The 17791-nt window shown below is 43.1% G+C and overlaps 2 protein-coding genes across 3 annotated transcripts in view; both read right to left on the bottom strand.

The window, feature by feature from the left end:
• Positions 1-45: 45 nt before the first annotated feature.
• Positions 46-8879, bottom strand: lrp11 (low density lipoprotein receptor-related protein 11). The gene is made up of 9 exons (XM_084149351.1): positions 7797-8879; positions 7141-7298; positions 6427-6568; positions 5513-5638; positions 2924-3175; positions 1961-2131; positions 1755-1814; positions 1533-1649; positions 46-1406 (listed from the first exon to the last, which is right to left on the bottom strand). Exons 1-9 carry the CDS (start codon positions 8392-8394, stop codon positions 1252-1254), a joined length of 1779 nt encoding a protein of 592 aa, XP_084005477.1. The 5' UTR covers positions 8395-8879; the 3' UTR covers positions 46-1251.
• Positions 8880-9005: 126 nt separating this feature from the next.
• Positions 9006-17791, bottom strand: part of LOC311106944 (mitogen-activated protein kinase kinase kinase 5-like) — a 61432-nt gene continuing 52646 nt past the window's right edge. For both annotated transcript variants that reach the window (XM_084149348.1, XM_084149349.1), the window contains exons 26-30: positions 14153-14396; positions 13715-13827; positions 12973-13085; positions 12599-12675; positions 9006-12468 (exon numbers count right to left, since the gene is read on the bottom strand). In XM_084149348.1, the coding sequence (XP_084005474.1) occupies positions 12408-12468; positions 12599-12675; positions 12973-13085; positions 13715-13827; positions 14153-14396 (608 nt within the window). In that variant the 3' untranslated portion in view covers positions 9006-12407. The remainder of the gene's footprint in view (positions 12469-12598; positions 12676-12972; positions 13086-13714; positions 13828-14152; positions 14397-17791) is intronic.

The following is a 17791-nucleotide window of genomic DNA, read 5'->3' as shown; positions in this document are numbered from 1 at the left end:
TATATTCTGATTGCATTCCCACTCAAAATACTCTGAACACTTAAGCACAGAATCACAAAATATATATTGATCAAGAGTTAACTTGACAATTTCACACAAACTGTATGCATACAGACGTTTGAGATACATCTATACATCAACATTTTGAAACTACATAGCTAGACGATACAGAAAACCAACATACCACATTGCAATATCAGATAGCCTAGAATGCTTGATATGGGTGTTTCTGGAATTACTTGCTGTTATAACAAAATAATAATTTTCAGTAATGATTGTAGTTTTGGAATTTACAATAAGTTACATAGTTTGCTATCCCCATATTTCAAATGAGTCTGGTACAAAATAAAACTCTAGCCCAAGCCTAACAGATATACAGCATCATGGCACAAATAGCACAACAGTGCCACTCAGTGGCAGAAGTATTACGTAAGGGATAAAGTACTATATATCTCCAACGAAAATATACATCCATAATCCATTAAATTTAAATGTTGTACTATAAAAAAATAACTTTGAGGGTGAAAGAGAAATAATGAAAGAGCAGACAAGCATCAGTTTTCACATCAAGCGAGTATACAAAAGTGGCAAAAACATGTATTCCCTGTTAAAAGGTGGGTTTGATTTAGCTCAAACATGACCCTGTGCTGGGTGGGTAGAGCTTGCACTTTTGGGACCAATCCAATGGGACAATTCCAAAGAGTGATCTCTGCCTACCTAGCATGGCGAGTTAGATAAATCAAGTGCACCTAAAGAAGGTGTACACTCATGATATAGAACATTTGATAGGCTGTTATCATGAAGACTCCTCCTGGCTAACAGTTGACTGACAGTTTTGGTGTTTATGCATGAGGGTCTTTTAGTGCAGAGGATGCATCCAATAGAAATAGAAGTGCCATGCACAGACCTTTTGGGAGGCAGGTGCTCAAACTAAAAAAGGGCACCCAAAAAAAGAAGATTCTGCAACTGCGGTCACAGACTCATTGAGAAATTATGACTTTAATGATTTAGTTACATAGAAGCAATAGATGGCCACATCTTAATGGCTAATTAAATGACACATATTTAATGTAAATGTAAAGATGACATGCGGGCAGTGGATTCAGAACAACAGCGACAAAAACTGTATGGAAAAAAAACAAAAACGTTTTGTTTGTTTTGTTTACAAAAGGGCACTTTAGAGACTGGAAGGGCAAAGGGCATGTGCTCTGCACAGGTAGAGCCATATCTGTGCACATGCCTGCTATTCTGCTACAGGTACATGCCATTGATGAGATAATCAGACTCCTCTGTGGTGAGGGGGCGGGCCTTCTTCAGCTTGTGACGGACCAACCGCAGACGACAGCCAATCATAAGCAGCAACAGAGCCGTGATGATCAGGCCCAGAACCAATGGCAGGATTGCACCTGCAGGGGAGACGAGAGAGGTAAAGGCACTGTCACAGGCACTGTCATATACTATCTTCAATTCTCCATGTATAACCTAATAGTACAGCGTTATTGTAGCTAAGTTGGTAAGGATGTTGAACAGACCTGACTCAGGCCCTGGGTGTCCTCCCACTACTGAATGTGATTTGGATATTGGGAACATGTCACTCTCTGATAGTGGTTTGGTCTCTGGCCACTTCATGGTCACTTTAGGGGTCTCTGCTGTAAATGTAAATACACTGGTTAAGACTGAAACAGGTGAGAGATTGTACTCAGCTCATTAATGATCATGTTCAGGAGTAATAATCCTAAAATAATTTAATTTACCCGTCTCTGTGTGTTTGGTGGTGGGGGGAGGTGCCATGGTCATTTGCTTGATAGCAGGACCTGAATTATTTGTTCCCATTATTCATTTGCATAATTGTATTCCTACATTATGTACACCTCATTCAATATGTAATGAGAATGCACATCAGGATCCAGATAATAATTCTGAAAAACAAAGAAAATGTAATCTCCTAGAAAAATCCTACCTGTTATTTCTATACATTCATTGACACAGTCTGTCTGCTGCAGGAAGTTGTTATGGTTGCCCTTGCAGCCTCCGTAGAGGAAGTGCTTGCACTCTTCAGCCACAGGGTCATAGAACCAGCGTGGGAAGATGCCCTTACATGGCCCCACAGCAGGCGGCGCTGCACAGGGCTCTGCTGGGACAAAGAGAGAACAGAGAGGGAGAGATTAGGTCAGGTGGAACAGAGAGAAAGCAGAGAGTGAGAGAGAGAGATTTGGTCAGGTGGGACAGAAAGAGAACAGAGAGAGGGAGGGAGAAATTTGGTCAGGTGCAACAGAGAGAGAGAGAGAGAGAGAGAGAGCAAAGAGAGCGAGGGAGAGATTTGGTCAGGTGCGACAGAGAGAAGGAAGGAGAGATTTGGTCAGGTGGTCTCAGTCTGTGATAAGGTAACATGGGAAGTACCCTGCCTCATCCATCTCAGGCTAGCCTAACTCAGGGATCAGGTGGCAGGGAACAGAGGAGTGCTTTGTTCCAGCGCTGAGGGGGGACATGGGTATAAATGGCCCCTGTGAGGATCACTCCCCGTCCCAGGACTGCACTCCAATCCCAGCCCTGCTCGTCTCACAGAGTGCCCCTGTGGGCTGTATTCTGCCTCGCTCCACAGTTTCCAGATCAGCTCTATGGCTCAATGGCTGCCTGCAGGGGTTCAATCTGTCTCTGTCTGCTCTTACTAGCTAACACACAAAAGCCTTCCGCTCTCTGCTAGCACAGACAAAACTCTGGCCAACCAGAAAAAAATGTGCAGCCATACCAAATGGATTGAATTCCTTCATAGCTGACCAAAACCTTTAATCTATAGTTTAACTATTACAGGTTTTTGTCCAAAGCTGTTAATATGGTGTTTTGATTCATGTGCATTAAAATTGCCTACTGGTTTATTGCTAGGTAGTAACATAGCTAGGTAATAGTTACACAATGACAGTACCTTGACTGACAGGGCTCTCCTGTTCACTGTGACTTGGCTGTGGCAGGACTGGGGGCACTGCTTTGCTCCTGTCATTGGACAGTGGGGTCTGTGGGGCTTGTGGAGCATGTGGTGGTGGGGGTCTGGCCTCCTCCATGGTCTTCTGTGGCCTACCCTGTGCCATGGAGTGGTCCTCAGTCTCCTCTGGCTGGGCCACATGCCTGTGTGGGCTGGCACCTGCAGGGTGGGTCACCGACTTCCTGTTCCCATCAACTGTAGAAAGGACATAGAGGACAGGGCAGGGTCATCCTGGGCTCTCGGACACAGTGCAAACAGACATTCACCTGCTCATCATTCATTTACTGCAGCCCTCCTTGCTCTGATATTCCAGACTGAACTGCATGCATACAACTCCATCCTAGTACACTCAAGTCTAAAACTACACCCCATCCTGGTACAATAAAGTCTAAAACTACACTCCATCCTGGTACTATCAAGTCCAAAACTACACCCCATCCTGGTACAATAAAGTCTAAAACTACAATCCAACCTAGTTATTTTTTTATTTTTTATTTAACCTTTATTTAACCAGGTAAGCCAGTTGAGAACAAGTTCTCATTTACAACTGCGACCTGGCCAAGATAAAAACAACAACAACACAGAGTTACACATGGGATAAAACAAAACATACAGTCAATAACACAATAGAAAATATATATACAGTGTGTGCAAATGTAGTAAGTTATGGAGGTAAGGCAATAAATAGGCCATAGTGCAAAATAATTACAATTGAGTATTAACACTGGAGTGATAGATGTGCAGAAGAAGATGTGCAAATACAGATACTGGGGTGCAAATGAGCAAAATAAATGCAGTTTGTTCCAGTCCTTAGCAGCAGAGAACTGGAAGAAATGGTGGCCAAAGAAGGTGTTGGCTTTGGGGATGACCAGTGAGATATACCTGCTGGAGCGCAGACTACGAGTGGGTGTTGCTATGGTGACCAGTGAGCTAAGATAAGGCGGGGATTTTCCTAGCAGTGATTTATAGATGACCTGGAGCCAGTGGGTTTGGCGACGAATATGTATTGAGGGCCAGTCAACGAGCGCGTACAGGTCACAATGGTGGTAGTATATGGGGCTTTGGTGACAAAACGGATGGCACTGTGATCGACTACATCCAATTTGCTGAGTAGAGTGTTGGAGGCTATTTTGTTAATGACATCGCTGAAGTCAAGGATCGGTAGGATAGTCAGTTTTACGAGGGCATGTTTGGCAGCATGAGTGAAGGAGACTTTGTTGCAAAATAGGAAGCCGATTCTACATTTAACTTTGGATTGGAGATGCTTAATGTGAGTCTGGAAGGAGACTTTACAGTCTAACCAGACACCTAGGTATTTGTAGTTGTCCAGATATTCTAAGTCAGACCCGCCGAGAGTAGTGATTCTAGTCGGGCAGGCGGGTGCAAGCAGCATTCGATTGAAGAGCATGCATTTAGTTTTACTAGCGTTTAAGAGCAGTCGGAGGCTACGGAAGGAGTGTTGTATGGCATTGAAGCTCGTTTGGAGGTTTGTTAACACAGTGTCCAATGAAGGGCCAGATGTATACAAAATGGTGTCGTCTGCGTAGAGGTGGATCTGAGAGTCACCAGCAGCAAGAGCGACATCATTGATATACACAGGGAATAGAGTCGGCCCGAGAATTGAACCCTGTGGCACCCCCATAGAGACTGCCAGAGGTCCAGACAACAGGCCCTCCGATTTGACACATTGAACTCTATCTGAGAAGTAGTTGGTGAACCAGGCGAGGCAGTCATTTGAGAAACCAAGGCTATTTAGTCTGCCAATAAGAATGTGGTGATTGACAGAGTCGAAAGCCTTGGATAGTACCATCAAGTCTAAAACTACACTCCATCCTTGTACAATAAAGTCTAAAACTACACACCATTCTGGTACAATAAAGTCTAAAACTACACACCATCCTGGTACAATAAAGTCTAAAACTACACACCATCCTGGTACAATAAAGTCTAAAACTACACATCATCCTGGTACAATAAAGTCTAAAACTACACATCATCCTGGTACAATAAAGTCTAAAACTACACACCATCCTGGTACAATAAAGTCTAAAACTACACATCATCCTGGTACAATAAAGTCTAAAACTACACACCATCCTGGTACAATAAAGTCTAAAACTACACACCATCCTGGTACAATAAAGTCTAAAACTACACACCATCCTGGTACAATAAAGTCTAAAACTACACACCATCCTGGTACAATAAAGTCTAAAACTACACACCATCCTGGTACAATAAAGTCTAAAACTACACACCATCCTGGTACAATAAAGTCTAAAACTACACATCATCCTGGTACAATAAAGTCTAAAACTACACACCATCCTGGTACAATAAAGTCTAAAACTACACATCATCCTGGTACAATAAAGTCCACACAGGAAACCTACAGCCCTCTAGGTTATTATATTACAATATGATCAACATTTTAATTATTTCACCTTTATTTTGACAGGGAAGTCAATCATTTCCAGGAGCTACTGCCTCCACGTGGCTGACAGTGTGAGGAGGACAGACTGAGTGACTTACAGCTCTGGCAGAAATCCTCGTCCGAACGGTCTGGACACTGCTGCTTCCCATCGCAGGCGTAGGTGATGTCAATACAGCAGCCATCGTCACACATGAACTGGTAGCGTGAGCAGCTACCTGTGCACACTGGGGAAGAGGAGACACAAACACCTCTGTTTTACTCTCTGGTGACAATGTAGTTCAGTGCCATATCTACACACTCACAAATGGGTGATGAAGTGCTACTATTGGCCACCACCACCACGGCACCCAATGACAGTCCCAGGTATACTTGACAGCCTTTCTATGGATGTTAAACTGCTGTTCTGTGTAATTGGTCACTCATTTTATGTTTGTTGGAATTCAGGATTGGACAGGAGAAATGTATAGTAGTAGTACATTGTACCCATTATGTTGCTGTAATATCTGTCTTTGAGGATATTCATCACTTACAGGTTTAGAAAAGTACCTTCATATTCCAGGTACATAAACAATCCCCACCCTCTTCCTATGTTTATTACTCTAGATGGGGGCTAGACTAGGATGATTTAAGGCATATCTCATCCATGGCCCCTCTATGCAGTGAATATATTAAAATGCCTGATCATCTGAATGGCTATCAGGCAGCCAGCCATTTGACTATGGCAGTACTGCTTAATTTATTAGAGTACTAAATACCAGGCTCTGTTTCATTAAGCGATGGATTCAATCCTTGGAAGCATGGATTCATGTAAGACATTTGTCTAGAGTGGAAATGGTCTTATATGAGGAACAGGACCACAGAGAAGCACAAAGAAATGTTACCACAACAACACAATATTGCTATTAATGTTAGTCACAGAATAGCGAGAAATTAGGCAAGATCCACTAATGAATGATAGATGAACATCAGGCTGGTAACTCTCAGTGATAGAGGAGATTGAAGTGTTTTTCACCTTCAGCTTGGCGTTCTGGAGCCAGCACAGTCACAGTGACATTGTCGGTGCTCTTCTGTCCCGCGGTGTCGGTGACAGTCATCTGGAAGGTATAGACACCCTCCTGTAGACCACTGATCTTCAGTAACCCTGGATGGGTCACCTGCAGACAGGCGCAAATAACATTTTAGAGAGAAAATAGTACAGAAGAAAACTGTACTGAAGATTTTATGCCATGAACAAAGCCACGTTCATTAAAAGAGTCAAGAGGGATTTCTTGTAAAAACTCGCTACTGGTATATCACATCAACTGCTCAGCGGCGTCACAGGGAGAGACAGGGTAGCCTACAATAGGGCTCTTGTCCTTGGGGCAGGTTGGGTGATAATAGCCTTTTATCTGTGTCTGTGCAGCAGGGCATTATGGAGCTCTGGCCACACCATGCAAACCACCATGTTGACTTAACTCACTACACACAAATGCATCAGGCAAGATGCTTACTGTGTCTGCACTCGAAATTCGACCTGTTGTCTATGGCAAACACAGGATCCATTCTAACTGAAGTATATACCACATTCTATGTATGGCATTATAGCAACTAGACAACTGTGAGTCCCAGATCTACTATACCAAATGCCTTTCTACAGTGTTATGACATTCAAGATTACTCACAGAATAAATAACCAAAGCAAAAACAAAGTTTAAATGCGGAAGAATGACACCTGTTTCAGTGTTACCTTCATGTTGATGTCTTGGTCGCCCTTCACCAGGGCCCATTCGTAACGAGTGACTCCATGGTCGTCCACACTGTCCCGGCCGTCCACTACGGCCCAGTCAGTGGGCAGCTGGATGACCACATCCTGGCCGGCATCACTGCGGGGCGGCTCGTCCATGTCTGAAAACAACCCAGAGCAGAGCTAAGCCACTGGACACAGACGTCAGTTCAATGTCTAGTTTTGATTTACATTTACATTTAGTTGAGTTGTCAGCTAACCTGTATTCAACATGAAATCAACAAAACATTTCACCATGTCATTGGATTTAGTATAAAAGTTGGGTGAAAAAATATGAAATGCCTTTACATTGATTACTTTTTGCAAATTCAGTGAGAAACTTGTCAAACGCACCTGGACTCACTAACTTAGATTACATCTAATTTTAGAAGCAGGGGGCAAATAACAAATGATTAACCTAAGCTAAACACCAGTCTGATAATTGTTAGAGGTTGTGGAACAGAATTACCAGCAACCAGTTATTATGTATGCATGCTTTATCATAAGCAATAGCAACATATTATATACTTTTGTGGTTTAGACACAAACACTTGCATGTATGTATATTGTATGTTATAATTTATAATCCCATAGAAATAAAAGCAGATGCAGAACCTCACCTGGCGTGCCATCTTCAACACTAGGATTTTCCTCAGGTCTCCTCATTTTGTTCCCACCTCCAGTACCACTGGAAGAGGTGAGGTGTCCTGTTGTATTGTGTGCCCGGCTGTAGGTGCTGAACCCTGCCTGTGCTGCGAATGAACAGACGTTTTTATTTCTATAACTGCAGTTGACCAAATAGCAGCTGAGTCCGTCGTCCGACTGTCTCAGGTCTTCCTGGACCACCGCCACGGTGCAGTGGGGGTCTGCGCAGCAGGCATGGAGACAGTCTTTCCAACTGTACACCTGGTCAGGAGCCGAGAGAAAGGTGGCCCCCTGCTCTATTGAGGCCCTCGCTCGGATGATGTGTTCCTCTACGGCGTTGAAGTAACCCAGGCAGACATCAACCACCTCCTCCTCCTCCCTGGTATACGTCTGGTCCTGTTGGAGCTGCTTGCGGAATTCTCCTAAGAGCTCCTCCACCCCCGATATTTTAGATTTTAAATCCGATATTTGAGAGGACCGGGTGTGAATGCTAGTCATCACACAGAAAAGCAGCATACACACAATAAATCGATGCTGAGCCAAAGCCCTTATGTTTACGCAGTTAGACGGCATCCTTCTCGGATATTTTCTGACGCATGAGGAGGCCCTGCTTTATTTCCACACCAGAAACCTATAACGCAAAAGAAAAACAAAAATATTGTCTCATATCCAATAATCTCGAGTCGCTGGAGAGCACTTTTGCTTGCTTCTTTTTGCAATGCTAAAGGCCTTCTGTAGGTATCGCAGGACATCAACATCCAGCCAGTGATTGGAGGCGCACTGAAATCATTGACGTCACGGATGATGTTTCATATTCAGTCTCTTCAGCATCTGTGCTATCCGGAATCCTTGGGACGTCCCTACCCCAATGAAGTTGAAATGTAAAATGGTTAAGGTTAGTTAAGGGTTATGGTTAGGGTAGGGTATAAAGTTAGGGTTCGAGTTTAGGGTATGGACGTCCAACGTATCCCGTATAGCACTGACCGTTTCTGCAGCGCGCCTGTCTGTTTCGGTTTTATGCAACTCCCTGATAGAGATATACTGTATGTCTGCAAGATTAAGAACTGTAGATTTACTGAATATTATTAGGGTACTAGACCTGCATTTCGAAATCATAGTCCTATGGCACATTATTTGTGTTCAGTTGTGTGAATATAATGTCCATAATAAACATTATTTCAGTTTACACTTTATTTCACAGTTAAGATGAAGACGATTTTTTGTTACACAACAATATGTTATTGCACAAATAATGTAATCAATCTATCATGAATATTAAACAAAACGGGCATATTTGAGCAAAACTTCATTTATGTATTTCTGACATAAATATTTTAAATAAAAGAGGTTGGTGGTATAACAATATGATCATATTGTTTTCAGTTCCGATTTTCATTCAAACATATATCTTTTATTTAGAGAATTAGCATTTTTAAAGGGGCAATCTGCAGTTGCTATATACATTTTTGGAGTTGTGAATGAATGATATGTACAGTGCCTTGCAAAAGTATTCATCCCTCTTGGCGTTTTTCCTATTTTGTTGCATTACAACCTGTAATTTAAATGGATTTCTGTTTGGATTTCATGTAATGGACATACACAAAATAGTCCAAATTGGTGAAGTGAAATGAAAAAAACTACTTGTTTAAAATAATTCTAAAAAATAAATAACGGAAAAGTGGTGCATGCATATCTATTCACCCCCTTTGCTATGAAGCAGCTAAATAAGATCTGGTGCAACCAATTACCTTCAGAAGTCACATAATTAGTAAAATAAAGTCCACCTGTGTGCAATCTAAGTGTCACATGATCAGTCACATGATCTCAGTATATATATACACACCTGTTCTGAAAGGCCCCAGAGTCTGCAACACCACTAAGCAAGGGGCACCACCAAGCAACGGCAGGTCAGGGACAAAGTTGTGGAGAAGTACAGATCAGGTTTGGGTTATAAAAAAATATCAGAAACTTTGAACATCCCACGGAGCACCACTAAATCCATTATTAAAAAATTGAAAGAATATGGGACCACAACAAACCTGCCAAGAGAGGGCCGCCCACCAAAACTCACAGACCAGGCAGGAGGGTATTAATCAGAGAGGCAACAAAGAGACCAAAGATAACCCTGAAGGAGCTGCAAAACTCCACAGCGGAGATTGGAGTATCTGTCCATAGGACCACTTTAAGCCGTACACTCCACAGAGCTGGGCTTTACAGAAGAGTGGCCAGAAAATAGCCATTGCTTAAAGAAAAAATAAGCAAACACGTTTGGTGTTCGCCAAAAGGCATGTGGGAGACTCCCCAAACATATGGAAGAAGGTACTCTGGTCAAATGAGACTAAAATTGAGCTTTTTGGCCATCAAGGAAACGCTATGTCTGGTCAAACCCAACACCTCTCATCACCCCGAGAACACCATCCCCACAGTGAAGCATGGTTGCGGCAGCATCATGCTGTGGGATGTTTATCATCGGCAGGGACTGGGAAACTGGTCAGAATTGAAGGATGGCGCTAAATACAGGGAAATTCTTGAGGGAAACCTGTTTCAGTCTTCCAGAGATTTGATTTGATAGTTATGCACGCTCAAGTTCAGTTTTTTGTCTTATTTCTTGTTTGTTTCACAAAAAATATTTTGCATCTTCAAAGTGGTAGGCATGTTGTGTAAATCAAATGATACAAACCCCCCCAAAATCAATTTTAATTCCAGGTTGTAAGGCAACAAAATAGGAAAAATGTCAAGGGGGGTGAATACTTTCGCAAGCCACTGTATCCATTGATTCTTTAAGAATATAACTTATAAATGCCAGGGGCAGGGAGACCACTTTGTTATTGTTTCAACTGCTGATTGCTGCTTTAAAGATCATATAATATACAAATGAAGGCAGGCTGAAACTCTATAATTCTGCAAATGTACAACAAAAATACATCTTTCATAGAGTAAAATATCAATTGGGTCATCTGTTTTTTCCTTTCAAATATCATACAAAATCGGACATGTGGAAGTATAATGCGTAGGTTAGATAATTTTGTTCCATAATATCTATAAAATTACCCAACGCAACTTTGTGTTACACATTAGATAGGACATCTATGTTTTTGTAAATTGTTTAACTAAAAATAGTAATTAAGTATATTTACATAATTTCCCCCAAAATCACACACAACAAATCTTACAATTACGTAAATTATGTTAAATAATTACTTGAACAAATGAAGTCAAGAGTTTTGATGATTCAAAGGCTTCACAGACAGTTAAAGAAAAAGGTACAAAAGGGCAGGCATGCAGTGACGACCTTAAGAGTAGGCAATATGCATAAAAACACATTTAGATAAAGTAGTGATAAGAAGCCACTGACAATAACAATGTTGTTTATCAACATAATGTACAGCAGCTCAAACACATCAGTTAACATTGTATTTTATCTCTCAGGCTTGGTTTAGAAAATGGTCAGTCGCATGTGTTGTTAACAAATGATAGTACGGAGAAAATTCTACAACCAAATAACATTTAAAAGATTAAACACATTCTCAGATATGTATAGGTAATGTTCCACTGTTTGCCCTGTGAATCTTGGAGCACCAGCTTAAAACATGTCATAACTGTTGAACAATATAAAACCAGTGGTGCTTATTTACAATGAACAAAAGTACAAATGCAACATGTAAAGTATTGGGTCCCATGTTTCAAGAGCTGAAATAAAAGATCCCCGAATTTTCAATATGCACTCAAAGCTTATTTCTCTCAAATTTTGTGCACAAATTTGACAAGACAAGATAATCCATTTTCCTGACAGCTGTGGCATAATAGGAAGCTGATTAAACAGCATGATCATTACCCAAATGCACCTTGTGCTGGGGACAATAAAAGGCCTCTCTAAAATGTGCAGTTTTGTCACACAACACAATGCCACAGATGTCTCAAGTTGAGGGAGCGTGCAATTGGCATGCTGACTGTAGGAATGTCCACCAGAGCTGTTGGCAGATAATTTAATGTTCATTTATCTACCATAAGCCGCCTCCAACGTCGTTTTAGATAATTTGGCAGGACGTCCAAGCAGCCTGACAACCGCAGACCATGTGTATGACGGTCGTGTGGGCGAGCGGTTTGCTGATGTCAACATTGTGAACAGAGTGCCCCATGGTGGCATTATGGTATGGGCAGGCATAAACTCCGGATAACAAACACAATAGCATTTTATCGATTGGCAATTTGAATGCACAAAAATAGCGCGATAGATTAGGGCCTAATTAATTTATTTCAATTGACTTATTTCTTCATATGAACTGTAACTCAGTAAAATCTTTGAAATTGTTTATATTTTTGTTCAGTATACTTTTACATGGAAAAGTAAACCCATTTGAAAATAGTAATTCCCAAAAAACATTTCCATAACCCAACAAGGTCTCTCTCACACTCACAGAGAGAGTTCTACAACTCGTGTCATACATGATCAACTACACTGGAGTCTTGGTCTAATAAATACTGAGATTAAAGTGCAGTGGTAAGAGTTGAGGAGAATACTCAGTTGTTGTTGTTGTGGTAAAGTTCCTGTACTGTAGCAGTGGCTAACGCCACACAAAGGCTCCTCACGCTGGCTTCTCTCTGTAGTCTGTGATGGCCTTCCATAGCTTACACAGGATTCCACCTCTGAGGAGGAAAACATGAGAAAGATAAAGACAGACTACTATCACAACGTACGATATTACAGGGTTTCAATCAGGTCATTGACATGGCTGGGTATTTGACAGTGTAGGAGAGAATACTGTATGTTATATACCTTAATCTCAAACTCTTCAGGTCATCTCTCGTCACATAGTGGAGAAGGTCATCCAACGTGTAATCCTCGGTCAAAATCTACAAAATGGAAGATGGATCATGGGTAAAATCATTGGTACATGAAATAGATTAAGCTCGTGGCCAATAGATGGTGCTCAACTGTGTATCTGTTATAAAGGCTTTACACATACAGTATGCATATAGCCTACTATGCAATAATCAATCAAATATAAATCAAGCCATTAGTTTTAACAGCTTTACAACAACGCACACTGTAGTATAGTGCGAGAGGATTACGTGGGAGTGAGTTTGTTTACATAATGTACCCATTTAAAACAGATGTGGCCGGGGGAGGGGAACTGCCTCAGGACCTACCCTATCCATGGCGTCATCGTCAGCTCCATGGAGTTTCAGCCACTTGATAAGCTCTGGGTCCCCATGGTTCATAGTGGACTTGCTCCTTTGGCTCACTGATAATGTAGGCATATCTGTCACACACAAAAGTACATGTCCAACTATTAAAGGGGCAATCTGCAGTTGCTACATACATTTCAAATGTAATATTTATGATATGTACCCATTTAATCTTAACTTATAAATGCCTCATAAGCTTAGTTCAACTGTCGTACTACATCATAACCCAAAATAAAAGCTTGTTTTACTCCAATGTTTGTAAACAAATTGAATGTAAACAAACACTGTATAGCCTCAAAACATGGTTAAACTATAATTTTTATATCATGGATGGTCAGTCCTTGCATCCATAGCTCTGTCTATGAATTTGAGAGTGGATACATTTCTCCAGCCTTTTAACCAAAACAGTGGCGGGAAGTTCAATTTGTTATTGTTTCTACTGCGGATAGCCCCTTTAACATCAACCATGTATCATCCATATAACCAATCATATTAGACATAGCAAAGAATATGCATTGTCTATTTCCTGATGCATCTGTTGTACAAATATTTCCATTAGTTCTTTAAAAAGCAGTCTTTTTAATGCTCTTGTCCGTAGTGTATGTTGGGAGGTGTGTAGTGTTTGTTGGGATTTGTGTAGTGTTTGTTGGGAGGTGTGTAGTGTTTGTTGGGAGGTGTGTAGTGTATGTTGAGATGTGCTCACAGATGTGCTCTGAGCAGATCCTCAGTAGTTTGATCCCATCTTCCCTCTCGTCCAGGACCTGCTGGAGGACGGCCTGGTACTCTCTCTCCCTCTCCAGCAACTGCTCCATCAGCCTGGGGCGACACAGCAGGGAGAGAGGAGGGGGGGGGGGGGACATCGGGTCATTCAATGAGGTAGCACAATACTACTAGACATGGCTACTGCAGGCACAACGATAGCTATGATGAAAGTAAACACATTTTCTCCTCTGTGTTGGGGTCTTTCTACATAACAGAATTCACATTGGTGAGGAAACAATGTGAAGCTACAGGCAATATCTGTTACTAATTCATCACAGATGTGGTGGTAATAGCAAAGGTTGTTCATGACTTCTTGGAATAAATCTCTGCTTTTGTGTCTGACAGTCGTTGTCATGGTTATGACCGCACAGCGACCCACCTGTTGGTTTCCAGCTTCATCTTGCCTAGTTCCATGGTGACAGAGCGCTGGGCATTATTGGATTCGTGTGAAACGGTGGAACTGAGTGTGCTCACGCCGGAAGTGGCGACAGTGTCGTCAGGGGCAGTGTTTGGAGGGGCTCTGCTCTGGTGGGCGGAGGTATCCTCAGGCTCCACGTCATCGTCAACGTTATCCTGGTCGGCTGGGTCACTCTCCGAGGCCAGGCTGAAGTGGGGCCTCAGCTCTGGGTAAGGACACATGATACATCATTACACTGTTACAGCAATACTAGCAATAGCATGAAAACTAGTTCATATGCAACAGCTAAACTGCACTTTGAAAGAGGGTAACATGAAACAAAGACAGCAACATCACAAGCCTCAATAAAGATCAGTCTATGACTACAATAATATTTCAAATGCAATTGTTATAATGGCATCTGACTAGTAGATACAGTCATTCAATATTCTTGTTAAATGCAAATCTCTGTTCTCGTTTTGATGTATCACCATGGGGATTCGCCGGAACACCAAGTCTTGGAAGGACCTATCAAAAGCATCTGTTGGAGACAGACAGCTAGAGTGGCAAATAAGGTGAGCCTCTCACTTCCTTATAAGGAGCCACTTTCCCGCCCTCTGGTCATTCTCGCTTCTCTTCCTTGCGAAGAGCATTGCTTTCTAGCTCTCCTCAGCACGACTGGATCCCTGTTTTCCTGCTTAACTGCTTACAAGCAAACCGAGCATAGGCCTTCAGACCCTTTTGAGATGTTGAGTACGGACCGAAAGGTTTTTGCTTGAGTAGAAATTCCTTTTATACTTCTCAGTCTCTGTTGAGACTCAGTTAGCCCACACTGTAAGGCTAACTTGGCTAGCTCGCTGAGAGGCAAGCTAACCTCACTAGCATTCCCTACCTGCAACATGGTAACATTGCTAGCTCCCTTCTGGATGTCTAGCTTAACCTACGTTCACCCATTTGTGTTAACTAGACCGACCGTCTCAGCCTCACGGCTCCTTCGGTCGCGGGACCACACTACCCGAAGGCTAACTCTACCCCCACATGGTTTCCTTCAGCCAGCACTGAGCTAGCTATGGCACACCTTCACCACAAGGTAGCTGCTAGCTAGCTATGGCCCCACTAGCTTCACGGCTATAGCGTTCTACTGTGCTCATTATCGCTAGTTATTAGCCGCAAGGCTTCTAACTAGCTAGCTTTTAACACCATTTACACAAGATACCTTTTGCTAGCCACCAGCCGCAAGGCTTCTAACTAGCCCAAGCCGTCTGCTCGTTGTTCTTTCAACAGGCGTTGCTTTTTCCTCCTAGCAAGCCTTGTTCCTCACAATGGCCACTGCTATCCCATCCCAGGAAGAGCCTAGCACTTGAACCCCCAGGTTTTTGTGCTTGCGGTTCCATGATTGCGAAGAAGGATTCCCACCCTCAATGCATCAATTGATTGGGAAAGGAACATACCCAAGAGGCGTTTGACGAACCTGAGTGCTGTGAGCACTGCAAACTGCTGACTAGGGCAGGTCAGAGGAGGAGGCTTAAATGAGCATCTATCTCAATAGCCCCTCGTTTCAGAGCCAACAGCGAAAGCTGAGGCTCAGCTCCCCATAACCGAGCCCAGTTGGGGCTATCATGGATAGACTCGACTCCCTCCACTCACTGTCTGACGATGTAGTGTCAGGGAAAGTGAGCTAGGGGGTGACGAGGATGACAATGAGATTAATCTCACATCTATCCTTGAGATAGCTAAGGAGATGGGGGCTAACGACCCGGTTCGCCTGCCCTCTCAGGCCCGCAGGTCTGACGGCCATGAGAGCAGTGAAGCCGCCCCCTACTCCATTGGAGTTTGGTGGCCGTCTCCCAAATGGTTGTCTCCCGTAGCGGCTCGGGACCGTTAAGGGACCTATACGACGGGAAGCGACTCCCATCTCATACAGCCCCGGTAAAACAACTGCTTGCCTCAGGAAAGCTAAGAGCTCGTGGGACAAAACCCTCACTAGCAAGATTTTATGCTAGGGGCACTCCGAGCCTGGACATGCTCAACATGCAAAATATGGAGGAATCTGGGTTTGGCAACCCTCCCACGGTGGAGCCGTCACTGGCTTACCACCTCAGCCCCTCACGCCATGTTACTAACAACATCAGCACCTCACTCCCTAGAAAGACGGAGCGCTTTACTGCCTCCATTTTTCAGAAAACGTACAAGGCCTCGGCCCAAGCAATCGAAGCTCTCAATGTGACCTTTATTGTTGGTTTATCAGGCTGAGCTACTGGATGAGGTGGGGAAGCAACTGGAGCAGGACACCCAAGGCCAGATGCTTGGGAGATCTGTAGGATTACAGACCTAAATCTCAGTGCCTCCCATAGTGCCATTCAAGCCTGTGGTCGTACCATGAGCCTAGCAGTGGTGAGAGAAAGGCCACTTTGGCTGAGCTTATCCAGCTTAACAGACAAAGTAAAGGTGGACCTCCTGGATGCCCCAGTGACACCCAATGAGTTGTTCATGCGGCAGAAACCTTCAACTTCTGCCTGCCCCGCAGACCCGGGCCCTGTGGCAGCCTGCTGGTTCCTGCATCTCGCCCCAACAATATTTGACATACAGCAGGGTTTTAAAGAGCCAAAGAGTTTGGTCTGCTTCGTGTTTACATTTTTGCCATGGAAAAAATATTGTGATACTGGTATCGTCACAGCCCTAGAAAATAGGGTGATGCCGTATGCTTTTCCTACTATGCTGCCTACCTTCCCTTTTCCATCAACACAGAGCAAGGGAATTGGGCCTCCACCTCATCTTCGGGCCCCTTGATGACCTGTGACTTTCCATCAGCAGTTACACCCGGCTCACGACCAGTCCTGGCAGCTATCGTAATGCAGGGTTTATAGCCTACTCTTGGAAGAGAGTGCCAGCCCCCTTATGCACTCTCTCTTTTTAAGGTTGTTGTGTTTTTCTTGGAGAAGTGGTATGACTTAACAGATTGTTCCTTCCTACACTTTCCATGGTCCTGTGCTTGTGTCATTGTTAAGGTCCTCTAGCCGCTTTATCAGTGTGCCAAGGCCCCAACAGTAATCCATAACTGTTATGTAGTTTCTAGGGGGGGGGGGCACGTCTCTAAGCCTTTAGCTAGTCCTGGGACATGTCTATTGTGCTTAAGATACTTTCACAGCAGCTACTAGCCACTGAGAAGCGTGGAGATGTAATATTGCTCCATCTTTCACTTTACTACTGCCCTTGGCATCCCTAAGCGCAGTGTTGGGAAGTAGTGAACTACATGTAGTTCAACTAGTAATTTAACTACATTTTGCAGTAGCTTGGTGGTAGTTGAACTGAATTCAAATCTAGCTACACTCTTTGAAAGAAAAGGTGCTATCTTGAACTTTTAAGGGTTCTTCGGCTGTCCTCATAGGAGAACCATTTGAATAACCTTTTTTGGTTCCTGGTAGAACCCTTTTGGGTTCCATGTGGTATCCTTTTCACAGAGGGTTCTACATGGAACCCAAAATAGTTCTTCATGGAACCTTTTACATGGAACCAAAAAGGGTTTTACCTGGAACCAAAAAGGGTTCTACCTGGAACCAAAAAGGGTTTTCTTATGGGGACAGCCGAATAACCTTTTTGGAACCCTTTTTTCCCCCCAGA

This window comes from Coregonus lavaretus (assembly GCF_964263955.1).
Source record: "Coregonus lavaretus genome assembly, chromosome: 31".
NCBI lineage: Eukaryota > Metazoa > Chordata > Actinopteri > Salmoniformes > Salmonidae > Coregonus > Coregonus lavaretus.
Note: the sequence above shows the minus strand (reverse complement) of the source record. Positions and strands in the feature narration are given on the sequence as shown.

Bases quoted from the DNA above. Each gene is read 5' to 3' on its own strand.
- lrp11 (XM_084149351.1), bottom strand. From the start codon at position 8,394: ATGCCGTCTAACTGCGTAAACATAAGGGCTTTGGCTCAGCATCGATTT. The intron at 2,132-2,923 runs GTACTGTCATTG...TTGTCCCAGCAG, and splicing joins GGAGAGCCCTGTCAGTCAAG to AGCCCTGTGCAGCGCCGCCT. The intron at 1,407-1,532 runs GTCTGTTCAACA...TCTCCCCTGCAG, and splicing joins ACACCCAGGGCCTGAGTCAG to GTGCAATCCTGCCATTGGTT.